General features: G+C 43.5%; 1 protein-coding gene across 14 annotated transcripts in view; it reads right to left on the reverse strand.

Annotated features, from left to right (window-relative positions):
- Window positions 1-21,794, reverse strand: part of Ptprt (protein tyrosine phosphatase receptor type T) — a 992,204-nt gene that overhangs the window by 634,084 nt on the left and 336,326 nt on the right. For 13 of the 14 annotated variants that reach the window (XM_069989783.1, XM_069989780.1, XM_069989782.1 and 10 more), the window contains exons 2-4: window positions 21,306-21,577; window positions 9,996-10,077; window positions 154-269 (exon numbers count right to left, since the gene is read on the reverse strand). In XM_069989783.1, the coding sequence (XP_069845884.1) occupies window positions 154-269; window positions 9,996-10,077; window positions 21,306-21,577 (470 nt within the window). The remainder of the gene's footprint in view (window positions 1-153; window positions 270-9,995; window positions 10,078-21,305; window positions 21,578-21,794) is intronic. The other variant, XM_069989779.1, reaches the window with a different exon arrangement.

A 21,794-nucleotide genomic window follows, 5' to 3' on the forward strand; every position in this document is an offset into this window, starting at 1 on the left:
GCACATTCTCTCCCCTCTCTCTCTCTCTCTCTCTCTCTCTCTCTCTCTCTCTCTCTCTCTCTCTCTCTCTCTCTCTGACCTTTCATCCCACCACATACTTTTTTCTCCTAGGAAGGGGTAGGAAGTGCGAGCAGAAACTTCTGCTCTTCTTACCTGGAGCCAAAGTTTGTCATGCTGAGACCACTTCCCTCCGGCGATGCACTGAAATGTGGCATTCTGTCCCACATTCACCTCGACATTTTGGAGTCGCAGGAAATGAGGTGCTTTTCCTAAGACAGAAACCAAAGGGCACATGAGGCCAGGATTCTATAGCCTGCACTATTTCCCTATTGAGGATGGAAGTCGGGTGGGCACTGGATAGGGAAGACTGTACTTGGGAATCACCGGGGCTTAGGGATGAGGTCATGGATCATGGGCTTAGGGAAGAGGTGATGGATCAGGTATTGAATCAGGGCTGTTCTATAACTCACACATTTCATCTGTCTTACTTCAGCCTCACAAAATCCAATCCCTAGGGCCCTGTTGAGAAGATAAAGGCTCTGAGCTGGCACAGTATGGCAGAGCCAGACACCCAGAGAGTGAAGGAGACAAGACAAGAATCCAGGTCTCTGAGACATTCAGGATCCCCATTCCTAGCTAGTGTGCAATGCTGCCTATTACATTGTGTTCACCCTGACTGTTGAACCTGGGGCTGCTGCTGGAGGCCAGGTAAAACCATGGAACCCAATACTGGAAAGAAGGAAGACAGGAGGGGAAGGGTTCCCCACTAGGCTTTCCTGAAGCCTTCCTAAACAAACACAGAAAGCTGCAGTGAAGCACCGGGGCTCAACACCTTCCCTTGGCCTTGTTGCTGCTGCTGCTGACCAAAGAAGAGAATGCTAGAGTTGTCCTTCACTGAGTGCTTCTACGTGATGAGAGCTATGTGCAGTGTCTTCCAGCAATAATCACTTTGCCAACGCAGTGGTGGTGGCTCTATCTCCTGGGTTCAGAAAGGAATAGATATACAGAGAGTTCCAGAAACGTGCATATGTGCACAAAGGCCCAGACTCTACAGTCTTAGCTGTAAGCAGTGGCACCTCCTGAGCATGAGTGGGAGTTGGAACATTGATTCTAGGAACAGAAGTGACAGGGAAAAGAGCTTTCAAATAAAAAAATTGGTGCCTTTGGGCAATAGGTCCCATGCTGATTATTTTCAGCAAATGTAGGGTCTGCTGTTTTGTTTTATTTTTGCTTTTTAAGTTGTGCCATTACTGGGGCTTGAACTCAGGTCCCTGCACTCTTGCTTGGCTTTTTTTTTTTTTTTGTCGGCCATGGGGCTTGAACTCTGGGCCTGGGCGCTGTCCCTCAGCTCTTCAGCTCAAGGCGAGCGCTCTACCACTTGAGCTACAGCACCACTTCCTCTTGCTTGGCTTTTTGCACTCAAAGTTGGTGTTCTACCAGTTGAGCCACTCCTCTACATCTGGCTTTTGGTTGGTTAATTGGAGAGAAGGGTTTGTCTGATTTATCCACCTGAACTTTAAACCTCCATCCTGAAATCTCAGCTTTGTATCTAGGATTACAACAGGAATGAGCCACTGGAAGCTGGCTAGCATATGATTTTGGATGGAGAACTTGGGTTTACCTTCTTTCCTTTTTTTTTTTCTGTCAGTTGTGGGGCTTGAACTCTGGGCCTGGGTGCTGTCCCTCAGCTCTTCAGCTCAAGGCAAGCTTGAACTACTACTGAGCTACAGCAACACTTCTGGTTTTCTGGTGGTTAATTGGAAATAAAAGTCTCATGGACCTTCATTGCCCAGGCTGGCTTTGAACTGCAATCCTCAGATCTCAGCCTCCTGAGTAACTAGGATTACAGGTATAAACTATGGGCACCAGGCTCACCTTCTTTCTTATTTGTGGAGACTGGTCTCCTCTCTCTCTCTCTATATATATATCATATCAATGATGATATATATCAAATAATGATATATATACATATACATATATATCATCAATATTAGAGCTCCATCCATTGATAACCAATGATTAGATGAACAAGTTTCTTCATAACACAATAGAGGATCCCTACCACCATCAACAAAACATTTAGGAAATGGGGACTGAAGCCCCTCCCCAGAATGAGACCAAACAAAAGAGTTCTAAGAAGATGAAAAGAACCCACTAGGACCTCCAGCCATCTTTCCAGAGAGAGACAAGTATTCAGAGAGAGAAACAGGAACAATAATATCATTGAAAAGTCCTCCGGTGTCAGATCTGATGATAAGTGCTTTGGGTGTTTTATCTAATTTAATTTTCATGGCTTCCCTGTGAAGCAGACGCCAGTATCATTTCCTTACTAGAGAAGGAGAAACCAATGATCAACAAGTTCATTGCTCCCAAAGCTATAGAGCTTTAGCCAGAGATGGGAAAAGAACTGATTCCAGTTCTACTTTAGCCCGAACTTTGGCTTTTACCTCACTCATTCTCTTGCATCCTGGGCATTGGGAGTGAAGATGCTGTCATCAGATAAAAGCCTCAGGGGCCTGAGAAAGGGCTCTCAGGCAAGGCTGTGCTGTCTACAGGCTTCTCCACTTGCTCCCTAATATTTGCTGTTTTTCTCCAGGGGCTTTATGCTTTGAACTCTCTTGTCTACCCAACTGTAAAGGACCTGCAGAAGCCAAGAACCTTGACTTGATCAGGGACACTTGCTGTGAGAACATTTTCTCCTTCTGTTCAAGTTTTTTTAAATCATGACCACGGCTCAGAGACCCTACTTGCATGGCCTCAGGTGGGTTTCTCAGAGTTTAAGATCCCCCCACCTGCCTTTTAGCCAGCCTGACAAACATCATGCTGCTTTGATTGCTTGAAATTGTTTCCTTGTGGGCTCTCCTGTATAATTTGGTCAAGTTATTTTTGGAACTATCAGTTCGAGTCAATTCTTCAAGGGGGAATAGAATGAAGCTTGTAAGTTTGTATATGCCACAGGTTTAAAGGACGAAGACAGCATCAGGTCTGGATAGGAAGGGAGGGCGAAGCATTGACTCCAAGGCTCAGTGTTGGGTTTTAAAAAGGGCCGCTCTTTCCTCCCTTTTGAGACTCTGGTCAAGCACTAAGCTCTGGGACATGAACAGTGAGAGATGGATCTTCTCTAAATCAATAGTCTCTTGCTTGTTTCTGACTTCTTTCCTTATCTCCCTCCACAGCAAAGACCTTTTTGGGTTTTTTTTTCTTGTCAGTTGTGGGGCTTGAACTCAGGGCCTGGGCCCTTTTGTTCAAGGCTAGCACTCTACCACTTTGAGCCACAGTGCTACTTCCAGTTTTCTGGTGGTTCATTGGAGATAAGAGTCTCATAGGCTTTCCTGCCAGGGCTGGCTTTGAACTGCAATCTTCAGATCTCAGCTTCCTAAATAGCTAGGATTATAAGCAGGGGACACTGGCACCGGACTAGCAAAAGACCTTTTATCTTGATTCTCTAGTCTGCAAGCCCTTTCCTACCTCCCATATAGATGCAAAATATAGATGTCTCACGGTCCCTGGTTAATATTCAGGCAAAATGCTGTAACTTACAGCAAAGATGTGGAACCCATATGCCTACAGGGAGCTGCCAGTTATGTGAGTTAATGAAGTGGTGCAGATGTAAATCAAAAGCAGCAAAAACACCACTTCCTTGCCCTGTCTTTTGATTTCCCCACTTCTGATAGTGACTTAAAAAAGAATATGTGTTTCTGTGTTTTTTCTGTATAAGGAAAGAGACAAGGAAACCAGCTTCAAGACTGGGAAGGCAACCGGAAGCAGTGATAACATGGGACCTGGAGCTCCTCAGAAAGGGAGCGGCTGTCAAGTATGTCAGAAGGGTAATTAGTTGTTACTAAACTCCAGGTGTAGGTAAGAAGGTTTTGCGAAGGCCTGTCAATCATCTGATTTGGCCAGGGAAGTAAGAAGTGCCGATATTATGTGAGCTCTCGCATCTTAAGATCTTGGCTGGATTTATTAAAACACAGGTTTATCCAAACTCCAGAGGTAGGCAGTTTCTATCAAGCCTGTGGCCTCTGATACATATTCTTATGTAAGTTATCTGGGAAAATCCCCATGGCTCAGGCTTGCCCACATGGTCCTCCAGAAATACAGTAATACCTCTATATAATACGGCATGAGAATCAAGGGAGAGCTGGCTCTGGACCATAGAACTCACACCACCACCCTCTTCTCACTCAGCATTCTGTCTGCAGGCCCTTACGATCTCATCTCAGCTCTACAAGGCCCTGGATCACCCCTTCTATTATCTTTCTCTGGGGGACTCCTCCTTATGAGAGGAACCTGGTTAGGCCTCTCGTCTGGGTTCCTAGCCTCCCTGACTTCCTTTGTCCATCGTCCTCTTCAGCCAAGCAAGCTTTCCATGTTTACGGCCCCAGCCTCAACCTCTGAAGCTTTAGGAGAGAAATTATTCCACTAACTTTAATTTAGCCAAATAAGGCTGACCTTACGACCTAGGCCTGACACCAGCTTATGATTTTAAAATGTCCCCTCAGCTCCTCCAAAATGGGATCCTGCTGAATGGGGTTAAGAACAAACTGGCTGTGCAGTTGGGGCAAAATGCTTCCATGTTGGTGACATTTAAGCTCCTGAAGATGTCAGCATAGCATCTAAAGACGTATTGTTGTGCCCTTTATCACGCTCTTTAAGCCTGACAATGCTCAGTAGGAGCCCGCACAATTGAAGAGAAATGCTCAGGACATACATTAGAAACACACTGCAGATGCTCTGTGGGCTCAGGGACATGGCCCCATAAGCTTGTGACGAGCTTAAAAAAAAAACAGGTTTGAAAAATTCTAAAAGTCAACTTAGTAGTTAGAAACTTTGAAACCGAGTGGAAAATCACGCTGACATTTATCATACATCGTTATAACTCCAATGGCCCTGCTAATGACAAATACTGAGAAACAAGCAGTGTGTGGTAACCAGGGCCAAAATATTTTTGGAATCACACACACACACACACACACAAAAGCTAAATGGGCTATAAAATATAGACAAGAAGTTTCAGACAGTAAGAGAAAATAATTTCTTTTGTGTGTTACACTCTTGGATCACTGTTTTGGAACATCTCAAGACTCAGTCGTAGTGCATGGAGGGCAGACACAGGCCCTGATTCTCTAGAAGTTTTGGGATAATTTATGGAATCAGTTATTACTAAACCCTGGTCATATGTTAACAGAAAACATTCTGAAGGACAGGAGTAGAGAATTAAAGTGCTTGAGGACATAAAGGAAATGCATATTTTTTAATATACTTAAATTTTTAACAATCTATGAGGAAAGTCATAAATATGTTAATTCTGAGGCTAGGAGGCCTGCAAAGTACAACTGCAGAAATGGTAGCAGGCTGTATGACATGAAATCTCTTAAGTAGCTCCCAGGCCCAGCATGTATATGTATAGTGGGGATTGCAACACACATGCTCAGTTAGCTTCAGGTCCATAGCATGTGTAAAGGTTGGGGGGAAAAGTACATTCATCATGCATGCTCAGTTATCTGCAGATTTTCACCACCTTGCTTAAGCCAGCCATTTGAGAGTGGCATTTTGATCCCCCTCCCCTCCCCCCACTTCTCTCAATCTGAATCATCAATAAGACCAATTGGCCCTAGTGTTCTCATAAGTCTCCACCCCAGCCACTACCTGCCATTTCCAGGTTCTGCTCTGTTCTCGCAGTGATGACTGTCCATTATGAACTGAATTGGGCCCATCCCCCTAAATTGAAGATCTATCCCCTAGCGCTTCCATGTTTAGAAACAGGACCTTAACAAAAGCTATGTACATATGACCATATAAGATGATGTTAAGTGAAATGAACTCCAAGATAGGGACACAACTTGTTTTTTTCTTTCTTGCTATTGTTTTTAATGTATCTAAAATGAACTATGTGATTTTTCTTGTTTCTCTTGTATGTTCTTCTCCCAGGTATAACCCCAGTCTTCACTGTATTTGATGTCGGTGCCCTGCATCTTGCATATACATTTTTCTAATTTAGGGAATGGAAGGGAAATAAAAAAATGCTGAAACAAGGATACAAGTTGATCCATTGTAACCATGAGATGTGCAAGACACTATGTAGAAAATGAACTTTACAACTTGTGGTGAGGGGAGGGAGGAGTTGAGGATGTAGGGAGGGAAAGGATGGTAGGGAAAAAACAAAGGAGGAGGTAACAATGCTCAATAGGATATGTACTCATTACCTTACTCATGTAACTGTAACCCCTCTGTACACTATTTTTACAATAAAAAAAAACATTTTTAAAAAGAAACAGGACCTTAAAAGAAGCAACTACATTAAAGTATAGTCCTCATCTAACCTGACTGATGTTCTTATAGGAAGAAGAGATGTGGAAAGAAAGGGGAAGGCAAGGGGCTGGGAAGGTGGCTCAGTGGTAGAGTGCTTGCCTTGCATGCATGAGTCCCTGGGTTCGATTCCTTAGCACCACATAAGCAGAAAAAGCTGGAAGTAGTTCTATGGCTCAAGTGGTAGAGCGCTAGTCTTGAGCTGAAGAGCTCAGGGACAGCACCCAGGCCCAGAGTTCAGGCCCATGACCCACAAAAAAAAATAATAATAATAAAGAAAGGGGAAGAGAAATGGCTGGCTATCCACTTGGTAGGATTTATGAAAACCCACATAATTAAGGCTTGTCAAGATACTATTAAAGATAAAGAAACTTGTAAATCTAGACAAACAATGTACATATGGCCGTATGCCAGCCCTGGGGAGTGGTCTGTGAAAAACCAAGTTTGGCAACATTGTGACCTTGGACTTCACCCTTGAAGGACTGTAAGAGGAGGCATATTGGTTGCTTAAGCACTCAGTCTAATGTGCAAAGAAAGATGTCAGTCCTCGCACCACAAAACATCCTCTGCTGCGCATCACAGAAACACCTGACTGCTTGTTTTCTTTTCCGTTTCTTTCATTTCAGTGGAAGTCTACAAGAACGGAGTCTGCCTTGCACACTCCATAAATAAACCCAGCACAGTACCTGGCACTAAGCATGTGCTCAGTAAACACTTTTTGGCTGATGAATGGATGACTCTCTACTGCCCTGGTCCAGGCTAGCACTATGTCTTCTATGATTCTAGAATGTTCTTGCTCTTGGGTCTCCTGAACTTCCTAGAGCCATTCAATTCATTTTCCAGAGTAGTGTGAAGTGATCCTCTCATGACTGAGGCCACACCAGTCCTGAGCATATACCCGCTCCAGCACTGCTTCCCAGCACCCAGTGAAGATCTAAACCGCAAACACCAGACCCCAGCTCAATGAGACCACCTTCTGTCATGTTCCATGTGTTCAGGAGCTCAGGCAGCATCCAGCCGCTCTCATTCCAAAGCCCCTGAACTTGCTACTTCCTCTGACTAGAATGTTCCCTCCCCCAAATCTTCACATAGTCAACTTCTTCCTGTGATTCAAGGATTCAAGCCCCAAATCAGCATAACATCTTCAAACATTCCCTCCCTTCCTACTACCTAAGAAGCCCTCACCCATGTTAATCATACCCACAGTACTTACTGCTAAGTACATCTTAGCACTTAGTGCTTATGACTGACTCCTCTCTGAAATCACTTATTACTTATTTCATATTAGTTACTTAAAAAAAACACCTTTCTTCCCTCTGGCCATCCTGCCAAGTAAACACCATGAAGACAAAGACTGAACGGTCCTTACTCAAGAATTCACGATGCCCAGGAAAGCTCTTAACACACAGCTCAATTTACTTGTTGAAAGAAGGAATGCGTAAAGTGCTGGGCTACCTGTGATTCAGTGCAGGAGCTGTGGAAATACCCCCAGATGACTGTGTCCACCGCCAGTGTTTACATATATTTAAATGCAGTTTTCCCCATTCCAGCCACTCGTGTGCTTTCTGGGAAGTTTATGTGGAAGCTGGCTAAGCACTGAAGTTGAGCTTGGCCACAGCACACCATGCAGGAGAGCCTGGGCCATGTCTACCTGAGTGATGGCCCATTTGCTGGGTAACTGGCTCTCAGCAGTTCTATAACCACGCCATCCATGCATCTCAGAAGGAGGAGGAAGAGGAAGCCCTCAGGGGAAGCAGCCCCCACGAAGGGAGAATTCTAAAAGAGCTCTGAGGCTTTGGTGGTAGAAAGCTATCCGAATGCCTTCCATGGAGCTAAATTCTCTCCTGTGGGGCTAAATCAGAGAGAAGGGAGTTATTTGCTGTGAGGACAAACTATGGATCGTGTTTGGAGCTAAGACAGAACTTCTACTAAGAGATGAGTGTCAGATTATGATGGTGGAGGTTGAACATTGCCACTAGAGTGCAGAGCTCTGGGACCCAGGGAGAGGACGCCATACCAGTTTCTGTGTCCATTGCTAGAACGATCAAGTCTAAATATCAAACACTGGATGAGAATCAGAACTTGGGGGAGCATGCTTTACAGGACAGACAGGTGCCAGTGAAATTAAGAGGCCTGGTATAGTAGCACAAACTTGTAATCCCAAGTACTTGGGAGATGGAGGCTGTAGGAGGACCACAGTCTGAGATCAATGCAAGGGGAAAAATATGAGCCATGAGTTGAAAAAGGAAAAAAAAAAACAATTAAATGGATGGAGGTGTGGCTCAGTGGTAGAGTGCTTTCCTAGCAAGTATGAGGTCCCTGAGTTGCAATCTATCTCAACTCTTAAAAAAAATGAAAACTGTGCTGTGGAAACTTTCCTGATATCACTGACCATCTTTAGAACAAAAATCATTCTCTAATAAACAGGTGACACAGTTGACATCCAGGAGTCAAAGGTAGAGAATATTCAATCCAGTAAGAGGCCTCCATTTGCATGTCTGCCATATCAACCCTGCAGAGCTGGGAATCTCTGGACTCTTCTCAATAGAAGGTCTGGCTCAGCAGACATTGCCCAGGCATGACTGAATGGAATACACACTGCACATTGAAGAATATCTAAGGCTTAAGACAGAAAGCAGAGAGTAGAGACTTAAGCCAGAGTAACAGAATCCAGAGTATCTCTTCCTGAGACGCTGATTCCCAGAACCAGGGTCTCTCCTGCATACACACCAAAGCCAGCATCCCCAAAATATTGTTTGGAAATTGTTCCCAATTCCTTCAACAAAAATAAATACTAGATGGTAATGAGGCACAGCATAACACTGTAGTGGCAGGAAGAGGGGGAAAAAGTGACATCTGAAGGCCTGACTGTTTTTTGAAGTAAAAAGAATCATCTCAATTAAAGCAACATGATGGGACATCTAACTACCCCTTCCAAGTCCTGCCATCACCCTTGGGCATATCCTTTTAAATCCAGTCCGCCAGCTAATGGTCTCAAGATACGATGCCATCATAGCTACCTGCACCCAGGATTTGGGCTGTTCTTTGATTTGGCAGGAGCTAGGTTTCTCTACTGAGCAAATCCATTCAAGTATCTTCAACAAAATGCTTCAAAGAGAGAGGGCAAGTGGATGGGCACTAAGGAGCAGCATGCCTTGAAGGACTCTTGACACTGTGCCATAAGTACAAACCACAAGGAGAAATCTCTCCCTATGCCTACATGGAGCTGATGAGTGTATTTAGAATTAATTTTTAAAGAATTATTAACTTTGGGGTACTTTTCCCTGTGAGTGAAGAGTATGCTAATTTGCTCAGTGTTTGGGTGTTGTTCTTTTCTTTTCTTTGTTAAGACAATTGTACAAGATTCTATCCAAGGCCCTCTAATTCTTCCACTTCAGCAGTCTGAATCCCACTAATAAACAATCAGGACTTTAGACTACTTTAATAATGGAGAGAGATTTCAAACGACGATGTTCATGCTCTCGCTCTCTCTTTCTGCAAATTCCTGGAGGTGAAGCCTGTTGAACAGGCCAGCAAAATTATGGATTTATTCAGGACTGATTGCATTGGGTATGTAAGCATTTTTGAAGGATAGAAAGAGAGAGAGAGAGGGAGGGAAAGAGGGAGGGGTCTGTGAGCTGAATGAACAGGGACATTGCAGCTGGGTTGGGAGAAGACAGACTTACTGCACGGATGAGCAAGGACCCGGACCTCGTCTACTGCAATGTAGCCGGGATGACCCTTCAAAGAGACGGATTCAAATATCACCTGCAATACACAAGGCAGGAATCAGTGTCACAGAAGCAGTGGTAAGCATTCATTGCAGAAAGCTTCCCAGACCCTCTTTGGTTTCAGTTCTCATCAGAACCAATCGAAGAGCCCTTGCATTGGGGCAGCATGCCACACTGGCAGGCAACTTGGATTTCCAAAGTGAGGCAAAAAGGCCACACTCTGGTGACTACCAAATGAAGTCAGCCACATAGAACATTTTTAATAGGTTTCAGAAATAATATTTGAATGTAAGAAAAACAACCCCCAACATAGCCTGGGCCTCGATCTGCACCTTTCTCTTTGGGACTCCAAATGAAGCCCAGTAAAGAACTACTTCCTAATACCCGGATTTTTGTATATGTGCACATATGTGCTAGTACTGGGGCATGAACTCAGGACCCTAACTTCTGCAGGCTACACATCCACCCATCCAATCCCAGCAGAGGTAAAATCTTTCCTCATCCACCCATCCAATCCCAGAAAAGGTCGTAACTTTCATCATCCACTCATCCAATCCCAACAGAGGTTACATCGTCAAGAAGGCAAAAAGACTTCTGAATTCTCACCTAGACCTAATTTTCATTCACACTAACTACAAATGCCTGTGACCTTGACCTTGACCTAACCCCTCCCCCACATACTGCATTTTATTCTTCTTCTTGGTTGTCTTTCCTCATGTTAGTACCAGTGTTTGAACTCAGGGCCTTGTGTTTGTCAGTACTTGATCACTTGATTCATGTTCCTAGCCCTTTTTGCTTTATCTTATTTTTGAGATAGGTTCTCATGGTTTATCTAGGCCAGACTGAACTACACTCCTACGCATGCTTCCTTTGTGGCTGGGATGACAGGCATATAGCCCCATGCGTAGCCTCACTGGTTTAGCTCTTTTTGCCCAAAGTTAGCACTCTACTACTTGAGCTACAGTGGCAATTCCAGTTTTCTAGTGGGTATTAAGACATAAGAGTTTCATGGGCTTTCCTGTTTGGTCAGGCTTGAACTATGATCCTCAGATCTAACCTCCTGAGTAACTAGGATTATAGGTATGAGCCACCAGCACATGGCAATAATAGGCTTTTAAAGTGGACCACAACCAGTCAGAAATCAGTGCCACTGTCCTGGTTCAAACTGCCATAATTTCCCATCTCTACCTCTTTATGAGCTCCAAAATGGACTCTTTGCCCTCCAGTCTTCTACTCCTCAGCTCATAAGATCAGTAATGAGACAACTAGAAAACCTTTATGTAGAAGGCTTTCCTTCTTTTTGTAGTTCATGTGATGCAGGTCAGTGAGTTCCAAGGTCAATATTAGTGAACCCCAGAACTCCATCAACTGTGACAGTGAGCTAATTAAGCCCTGGTGAAGAAGGTGTCAATGGTGGTGAAGATCAACCTTCTTGGGTGGTAAGATCTATCGGTGAAGTGGTCGCATGGAGCTTAGGTGAAGTGATTGGAGATTACCATTTTACCAGATAGGACAGCTGCCCCAATGCAATGACCCTTCTAGAAGAGTGGTTTGTTAAGTTAGCAGGGAGGTTCAGAGAGAATGAGCAAATCAATTGTGCAACAAATGGGGAAGGCTTGCAAAAAGAATGACTTTACAGGTCCTTTCTCCTGCAGAAAGGGAAACCAACAAAACAATGTTCTATAAAGAAACAATTCAAAGGAAACCAAAAACAATGTCCAAAGGGAAAAAATGAAAGAAAATAGAACATATAAAGTAAATACATTTTAAAAGAAATAGCATGAAAGCATTCACACTGTGTAATTAAAAGAAATGACAAAAGTAAGGAAAAAATATTTCTGTTTTGACAATAAATATAAATGGGTTAAAACAGGGAAAAGCTCCCAGACTGTCTAAATAATCAAAGTCTAATTGTATGCTGTAAGATAAACACCGAAAACAGAATGACTCAGTAACCTTAAAAATAACAAGTTGAACAAAGACATAATAAAGAAAGGGAAATAATCACAAAGCAGTTGTTGTAAAAAAAATAATAATAATGTGAATGCCTCCAAGTAGAATCTTAACCAAAAAAAAAAAAATCAGAACCACTAAGTGGACTGAAATAATCAGTTACTGAATCTACTAATCAAGAGATATAAAAGGAAAAAAGATGAAAAAAACCCACAGTAGTTGAAAGCTTTAACCTATATTTTAGATCTAATCAAATTAAAAAAAAACAGCCAAGATGTCAAGCATATCTGTGTACACACACAAATGCACACACACACACACACACACACACACACACACACACACATCTATATACAAACACATCAATATATTTACAAAGCTTATGCTAATGTAAAGAGAGTGAAATTTCTGCTCAGATGTTCATAGGTTTATAAAATGATCATAAACTAGACCACAAGTATAATGTTAATAAATCCTTCAAAGAAGAGAATTGTATAGAGTTGAGTTTCAACATTTCCTAAGCAATTCACTGAAACTAGGAAATAATGACAGTCTTAAAAAAAATCAAGTTCTTAAAAGTTATACTATTGTATAACTTCTTAATGACTATGATGTCAGAGTGCGTTTTGTATGTTCACAAAAGTCTGAAGTAAAATGGAAAGTGGAGTGACAAGCTGAGAACAATACATGTAATCTATATGCCAGCTAAAAGGAGTATATTCAGTCCCAGTATTGTCAATCAGCAAAAGGAATGAATAAGCCCTCCATGAGGAAAACTGGCAAATGATTTTGGCAGGAAATTCATAAAAGACGAAAGCAGGAATGGTACTAAATCTGTGAATGCAGATTGTCTTAAGTATCACAAGAGACAGGGAGAAGTTATCTTAGAATACTCTTGAAGCCTTGGGTAGAGATGACCATCACCCCATCATTGTGTTTTTGTATTGGGGGAGGTCCCACCCAGTATCTAACCAGCCCTAGTTCCTAGAGACATCATCACAAAGAAATAGGAAGGAAGATCACCCTGAGAGTTCTGAAGAAAGAGAGAACAGTCATCTTTTGACCAACAACATTCATCAAAATACCTGCTGGGGGCCAGTGGCTCATACCTGTAATCCTAGGTACTCAGGAGGCTGAGATCTGAGTCATGGTCCAAAACCAGCCTGTGCAGGAAAGTCCATGAGACTCATCTCCAATTAACCACTAGAAAACCAGAAGTGGATCTGTGGCTCAAGTGGTAGAACGCTTGCCTTGAGCTGAAGAGCCCAGTGACAGTGCCCAGATCTAGAGTTCAAGCCCAGGACTGGAAAAAAATACCCAAGCCAAGGAATAAAAAGAAAGAATTTCTAGAACTGGAGTACTGAGCAGAGGGGCTTGGGGACTATGTTCCTATCGCCAGGGTTCATGTATGGCAGGTAAGTGGAGATGGGTAGTGGTGTTCCTGACAGTTTCTGAAACAGAGACACTGAATTTAGGAGCAGAAAGCCTAGGCTGGGAATCCCAGTGTCTCTGAGGAACATTGTTTAAGTACAAGACTGCCATATGGACCTACCATCAACTATGCATGGCCCACCCCTGAAATCCCACTCAAAACTTCCTGATGCAGAGTTTGGGGAGATCAGCTTTAAGTCCTGTGTATCAGAGTAAGCCAGGAATTATTCCTAAGAGAGGCTAGACATGTTCATACTCAATCCCTCAAAAGATCAAATTGTTTCCTAACAAATGGGGCAATGTCATTCTTTCTGATGGAGGCATAGAATTCCATTGTGTATATATACCACATTTTCTTGATCCATACATCTACTGAGGGGCAAAATTATATTAAGTGAAGTAAGCCAGGCCAAAGAAACATAGGTCCCTTGGTTTCCCTTATTTGCAATAACTAGTATATGTCTGAGCCAAGCAGAAAAGGTCAGATAAGTTGATGTTAGGGGAATGAACCCCAAGATAAGTATTCAAATGGGTTTTTTTGTTTTTTTTTCCTTTCATGCAATTGTTTCTAACATATTTATAAGATGATTTCTATGTTGTTGTATGTCCCTCCCCCACGGTATAACCCATGCTTTCACTGTATTTGATGTTGGTATAATTTGTGGAGGGGAAGGGAAAAAACAAATCGTTTAACTAGGGATACAGGTGGACCCATTGCAACAATGAGATGTACAAGTCGTTATGTCGAAAAACGAACTTTACAACTTTGGTGAGGGTGGGGGGAGGAACAGGTGGGGGGGGGAGTATGGGAAGGGATGGGAAGGGGAAACAAAGAGGAGGCAACAATGCTTGATAAGAAATGTACTCGTTATCTTGCCCATGTAATTGTAACTCCTCTGTACGGTATTCTCACAATAATAAATAAATAAATAAGACAAAAAAAGATTGAGTTGTTTTCATGTTTGGAGGAGAGGGTTTTAGAGACTGCTTTATTGCTTTCATCATTTTTTGGGGGGAGGGAGGAGTGTGTGTGCACGCATGTTACCAATACTGAGGCTTGAACTCAAAGCCTCATACTCTTCCTTGTCTATTTCACTCTAAGGCTAGGGCTCTAAACACTTGAGCCACAGCTATACTTCCAGCTTTTTTTGATGGTTCATTGGAAATAAGAGTCTCAGATTTTTCTCCCTAGGCCAGAGTCTAACCTAACTCCTCAGATCTTAGCCTCCTGAACAGCTAGGATTACAGGCCTGAGACACCAGTACCCAGTTCTTACCTTATCTTTTGTAATCCTTGGGCAGAGAACACATATTGAAACAAAACTAGAATGGCCACAAACATTTCCTTAAAACATAAGAGAAAAATGATGGCTTATCAGAACTCCTCTCAGGAAAAAAGATCTCATACATTTTCATGGGGAAGGACGTCTTAAGAGTAAAATTAAGACAATCACACACCAGTTCACAGAGGCTTGCACCAGAGGGAGATGAGATGTGTAGTACAAAAGAATGGGCTAGGTGAGGATGGGATTTAGGGGAGTTACAAGGTGAGAGTGAGCCCCTCCCTGTGATCATTCTGCTCATGGGTGAATATAAATAAGAAGCTGGAGAATGCTGGATACCAAGAGAATGCCCAAGACAATGACATGGTATCAAGTCCAGTTGTGTCCATAGCAAATGACTCTTTCATTGCAGGGGTCCATGTAGCAATTCTAAGTACTGAATCAAAGGTCACTCAACCTACACAGGGGACAAGAGATAGGGTAAAAGAGCAAAAAAGCCCCGTGCCAGTGGCTCACGCCTGTAATCCTAGCTACTCAGGAGGCTGAGATCTGAGGATCACGGTTCAAAACCAGCCCAGGCAGGAAAGTCTGTGAGACTCTTATCTCCAATAAAAACCACTAGAAAACCGGACGCTGTGACTCAAGCGGTAGAGTGCTCACCTTGAGCTGAAGAGCGCAGGGACAGCGCCCAGGCCCAGAGTTCAAGCCCTACGACCAACCAAAAAAAAAAGTAAAAGAACAAAGAGGTGGCTGTGAAGTTCCTAAAAAGTTATCTTTTGTAACTTATTTTTATGTATATCTTTAAAAATTATCTTCAAGTAGTTTTACCACAGGCTGATTTATGAGTACAATGTGTCTTGATCAATGTCACCTCTTCGATCATTCTCCCCTGTTTTCTCCCCAAAAAAGTTATGTTGTTTTAAAATCTTGGGGACAGCAAAATTCAGAACCATTAAGAATCTGAAATAAAACTAGTATCATTCAGAAAGAGACAGTGATCAGAAGCACATGGCTTTTCCCAGGCATTTAATCAACCCTGCTTCGCTGAAAAGAGGCGGACATCGGGGGATGGGAGGCAGAGAAACTTTCTCATCTAGGGCATTGCTGAAGGCTTGGTGCCAGCAAACCCACTAATAAGAAAGATGAAATGTGTGTTTATTACAAGCTAAAGTCAATTTTAAGACTGTGAAATATGACTTCAGAAAATGAATACATAAACCATCAGGACTGAAGCACAGAAATGCTGAAAACAAAATTGTATTTAGTCTACAGAAAGTAAATGCAGGACCAGAAAATGAGGTTTGGGGATATCTTTTGCTTATATTGTTTATTTGGCTGGTTTGTTTTTTTTTTTTGCTGTAGTTGTTTTAATGTATGAGCCGGTACCAGGGCTTGAACTCAGGGCCTTGCTCTGTCGCTTGTTTTTTGTTTTGTTTTGTTTTCTTGGCTGACATTCTACCACTTGAGCCATCCTTCTGGATTTTTGCAGGTTAATTTGAGGTAAGAATCTCACAAATTTGCCTATGTAGGCTGGCTTCAACCCAAGACCCTCTGATCTCAGCCTCTTGAGTAGCTTGGATTATAGGCATGAGCCACCAGTACCCGGCTAAAGGTTGGTGGGCTCTTAATACACATTTTGCTCCTATCTTTGATTCTCCTGAGCTGTTCCTTTTCCTCACCCCCATACCTGTGTATGCACATGTGAGTATATTTGAGCCTGGGAATATGCAGGGTCTTGACACAAAGGTATATACCCTCCCATACCTACACCAGTGACTGTATGCTAGATTACAACACATATCCTTTTCAAACTGCTGTTCCCAATCTAGGAGAGCTTGGTCACCACAGAGCTCAGAGAAGATGGAATACAATGATGCTGTGGTGATCAACATGCTAGATACTGGGGAAAGTTTCCCAGAGGAGGTACTCATAGATGGCCACCAGAGGCGCCAGGACAGGCCAAGCAACAGTGCAGACTGGTTTAAAAAATACTTCTTCCCCCTTTCTACTCTTTCTCCTTCTGTCCTTCCTTCTTTCCCTCCCTCCCCTCCCCTCTCCTTCCTTTCTCCCTCCCTTCCTCCCTTTTTTTCCTTCCTTCCTTCCCTTCCTTCCTCCCTCCCTCCCACCCTCCCTCCCTTCTTCCTTCCTTCCTTATTTCCTTTTTTCTTTCCAGCAATTGCTGAGGCTCACTGCACGCCCGACATGATGCTATGCATGTTGTCTATTTTAATCCACAGGATCCTTCATTGTGCCTTTCCTCCTTCCATTTTACAAATGAGTGAGCCGTGATTCTGGCTGATGGCAGGAAACAGCCCACATTACCCAGCTAGAGACCAGAGGATTCTCAGAACAGACAAGCTAGTTTTCCTAAACACAGGGCATAGAGCTTGGAGCCAGAGGGCCCAGGCAGCAATGTGCGATCACACTTCAATTTACCAGTAATGTTCCTCCTCCTGAAGACAGGACATGCGGCTGCCTAGGTAGGGGGTTGCTGTGCAGACAAATGAGAGGCGATAGGCCTGCCACAGGGTTGGGACTAAGGGAGCTCAATATCCTTTATTTCCTGAAACCCTGTCACAGAGCCTGGTGAATTGTGGGACGGGTCTTTCTGTGGGTCAGGATTCCTGTTCATTGTACTTCACCCTCTCACTTCATCCTGGACCCATGTGTGTACACCCTGTTGTTGTTTTAAATTGAAACCCTAAGTCCTTAGCAGGAGTATCCATGAGCTTATAGCATTATGCTCAGTCATACAGTGAAATGACCAGAGCACAGAGGTTCTGGCCCCAGCTTTGCCAGTGATTTGCTGTATCTCTTCAACTTCATTATCCATCTTTTGGCCTCAGCTTTATCACCCACATCAGGGTTTAGCCAACTAGAACCTGAAAGCCAAATCTGATTCACCAAGCATTATTATACATAAAGTTTTATTGGAACACAGCTCTGTCTATCCATTTGCATAAGGTTCTATGGTTGCACAAAGGCAGAGTTGAGTACTCACAGTTGAGACTATAAAGGCCAAAGAAACTAAAAATACAGTCTGTGTGATCTTCTACAGAAAATGTTTACCTGATCTACAAGATGAGGACAAGCTCAGACCACCTAAGCTGGCACAGGTTCTAGAAATCTCTATGGATAGGGATACTAGGTAATTTATCATGCAAACTGGAACACATGATGAAATGGATATTCCCAACAAATTTACCAAGATGGAACCCATCAGCCAAAGGCTGGCTCAGGCAAACCAAGAGTAGGTCCACCTAACTAGAACGCTACCTCTGCACCAGGGTGTCATGATGAAATGAGGTCACCATCAATATCCAACAGAACACCTTAATTAAATATCAAAACAAGGGATTCTTTCTGACTCCTTGAAAACCCCACTTGGATAACTAAGTCTCCTCTAAGTGGAAACACTCCACAGCTTTTCTCAAATGCCACGATCATGACTACATCAGCCTTCACTACGGAGGGTCTTAGGCAAGAAGTAGTGTGGGGGAATTCTTCTTAGAATGTACAGGCAACAGCTTCTCTACCTCTGTGCACTCATGCAAGTAGAAAATACAGCCTAACACTAGGCAAGGGTGCCTCACACTTATAATCCTAGCTACCCAGAAGGCTGAGATCTGAGGATCAAGGTTCAAAGCCAGCCTGGGCAAGACAGTCTGTGAGATTCTTCTTTCCAATTAATGACTGAAAAACTGGAAGTAGAGTTGTGGCTCAAGTGGTAGAGTGCCAGCCTTGGGCAAGAAAAGCCAAGTAACAGCACCCAGACTCTGGGTTCAAGAAAGGCCCATTGTTGGTACAAGCACACATACTCTCTATCTCTCAATACACACACACACACACACACACACACACACACACACACACACACACACACACACACACACACAAACATCCCTTCATGCAATTCAGAAATCCAAAAACAGTCTAAGACAGATTATTGCACATAGATCTTATATAAAGGATTTGGTTTAAAAAAAAACACACCAGAAAAAAACTGAGCTGGGCTGGTTTGACACTATTTACAGTCTTCATTTATCCATTTCTTGTTAATTTGCGTAAGTTTTGCCTTGGGGAATTAGCACACTTGACTGTGGAGTGCTGCAGCAGCAGCAGAGCATGCTAGAGGTGTTAGAAAGCACACCAGGCAAGCACATGTTCTCAATTCTGGCATGTCTGATAGGATGAGTGTCAGATTAAGATTTGTGGTGCTTTGTACAGTTAAAACCTGCTGCGTCAAAGGAAAAGACACAGGAATCAGGAGGACAAGGTATTTCTCTCCAAAGAGCTAGGATAAGACATCTCCCAGTGTAAGTGACACACTTAAAAATCAATGGAGTCAGTTTGTTGATAATACATTGTTCCTCTAACGGAGGAATTGGACACGTCACTTGGTACAAAGCGAGCACAGGGCACCCTAACTGCCACGAGGCCAGGCTGAGCCCCACCCATGGCTGCATCCTGATAGAACAGTTTATACTATGCCTGGAACATGATAAACTCTGGACAAATGGTCAGCACCATCCCCTCCTCATCACCATCATTATCACCATCCTCCTCCTCCTCCTGCATTTCAGGAAATGGACAAGGAAGGGCAGTTCAATTATTCTAAAAATATATCACAAGCCATTGGAAATAAAATGGGAGAAAATATGGCAAAAGTGTAGGCTACATATCGGAGATAGTTAAGGATGCAATTCTAGTTACTAAGGCAAAGGGGAAAGAAGGAAAGCTATGATGATCTTTTTCATGTAAAATCAGCAAGGCCCCTAACACTGACATCTGGTGGACTGTACCAGGCAGGTGGGACTGGAGGGCATCGTCAAAGAAAGCGTCAGCCCCCTGCTCAGCAACCTTAGTTCATGTCCGCTCCCGACCCAAGAAAATTCTCCAAGATATAATTTTATGTCACCCTCTCCTTTAAAACCTTTCAACAGGGGCTGGGAAGGTGGCTCAGTGGTAGAGCGCTTACCTCACATGCATGAGTCCCTGGGTTCGATTCCTCAGCACCACATAAACAAAAAGGAAAAAAGCCAGAAGTGGCGCTGTGGCTCAAGTGGTAGAGCGCTAGCCTTGAGCTGAAGAGCTGAGGGACAGCGCCCAGGCCCAGAGTTCAGGCCTCACGAATGGACCCCCCAAAAAAACAAAACAAAACAAAACAAAACAAAAAACCTTTCAACAGTAGGAATGGGGATTAATTGCAAGTGGGTATAAAGAACCTTAATATGGTGATTAAAAACTGTTCTAAAAGTTGTCAGTACCTTTACTAAAGCACTGCACCTTTATTAAAATCACTGGAATTCACACTTAACATAGGTGGCTTCTCTGATACCTAAATATTGTTTAAGAAAAATCTCTCAGCCTGGCATCAGAAGCTCAGGCCTTTGTCTTAGCTAGAAAAGTTGAGATCTGAGGATCTGAGCTGTGACTCAAGCGGTAGAGCATTAGGGGTGAGCATAAAACCACAAAGAGAACACATAGGTTCTGAGTTCAAGCCCTAAGACTGGCAGAGAGGAGAGGAGGGGAGGGGAGGGGGAGGGGACAGGAGGAGAAAAAGAGAGGGAAGGAAGGAGGAAGGGAGGGAGGGAGAAAGGGAGAGAAGGAGAGAGACAAGCAGGCAGGCAGGCAGGCAGGCAAGAAGGAAGGAAGGAAGGAAGGAAGGAAGGAAGGAAGGAAGGAAGGAAGGAAGGAAGGAAGGAAGGAAGGAAGGAAGGAAGGACGGAAGGAATCTCATTCTCTGCAGCCTGTTCACTCTACTGCATGCTTTGAGGTATCCTATCAGTCCATAATGTGATAACTAAGAAAGTAAAATTGATGCCTTAAAATGGACCCAGACATGTGGCACTACATTGACATACTTTTTATTGTAGTTTGTACATGTATTGGTATGGAATGAGTTGGATGAGTTGAGAAGAAAGTCCCTTTGCCACTGTTCTGGACGATGAGTTCTGTCTTGTTAGCCTGACACTCAGACCACTCATGATCCACTCTCTACCCTGAGACTCATCTCTCTGCACATCACCTTCTCCACTCCAATCTGGCTATACTCCCTCACTTGCCTCTCTCCCTGTCATATACACTGTCTGTCCCTTGCAGCTCCAATGCCTTCCTTCAATGCCTTTTCCTATTCATTTTATTCTCCAGTCAACACTCATCCTAGCTGTCTTCTCCTCTTAGAAGCCATTCTCATTGCGTTCCCCACCAAACAGCAAATTCCTGGCTAGCACTGGCTCATCTCACAGAGCCTTGGTCTCTTAATCTGTGAAAATAGGAATGGTTCTCATGGCTCCCTCATTAGTGGCATAAGCATTTAGGTTATAGAACGCTTCTGTGTCTATCTTCCTTCAGCATCCTCCCCACCCCAGGGAGCCACAACTACCCTGGAAACCCTCATGCCTCCTGCTATGCCTTCTCCTCTAGACCCTCATCACCAGACAGTGCTCTGTTGAATCACCTCTGCCTCCATGGAAAAGTCTAGCAAATAGGAGTTGAATGATTGAGGCATAAGTGTAGTTCTCTCCACTCACTGAGAGCCACCTAGGATATGGTTACTTATTTAAAAAAAAAAATCAAGCCATGGTAAAATGCTATACCTGATAGAAATGTGGCCAGAAGGTACTGATAGCCAGTTCCGCCTTCACCCAGCCCTCAGTGACGACCCCGGATACGTTCCACACTGGGTTTCCCTGGGGCCCACCGTTCACTTTCACGTAGACATTCAAGGCCCCGGGGCTGGAGCGGTCACGGCTGGAGAAATAGTAATGGAAATCGATGCAGTGGGTGTCGTTTTCTTTCAGGGTGGGCAGGAGAAGGTGGGCTTTCTGGCCAGAGGCCCTTCCAGAGCTGTTCACCATCATGAAGGATCCTGAAGACCCAAGGAGGTAGGAAGTGGAGATAGAAAGAAAAAAAAATGAAAATCAATCACAACATGAACTCAATAGCCAGAGAGGTAGCTAGAGGCCCAGGAACCCTAGGAGAAAGGAATTGGGGGATCTGTTTCACCTCTCTGTGCCTTGGGGACCAGAGCTCTAGCAATTAAGAGCTACAGGTCCCTGCTTACCATAAAATTTTAATAATTAAGT

Source organism: Dipodomys merriami, unplaced genomic scaffold, assembly GCF_024711535.1.
Source record: "Dipodomys merriami isolate MVZ:Mamm:240054 unplaced genomic scaffold, mDipMer1.0.p SCAF_39, whole genome shotgun sequence".
Taxonomy (NCBI): Eukaryota; Metazoa; Chordata; class Mammalia; order Rodentia; family Heteromyidae; genus Dipodomys; species Dipodomys merriami.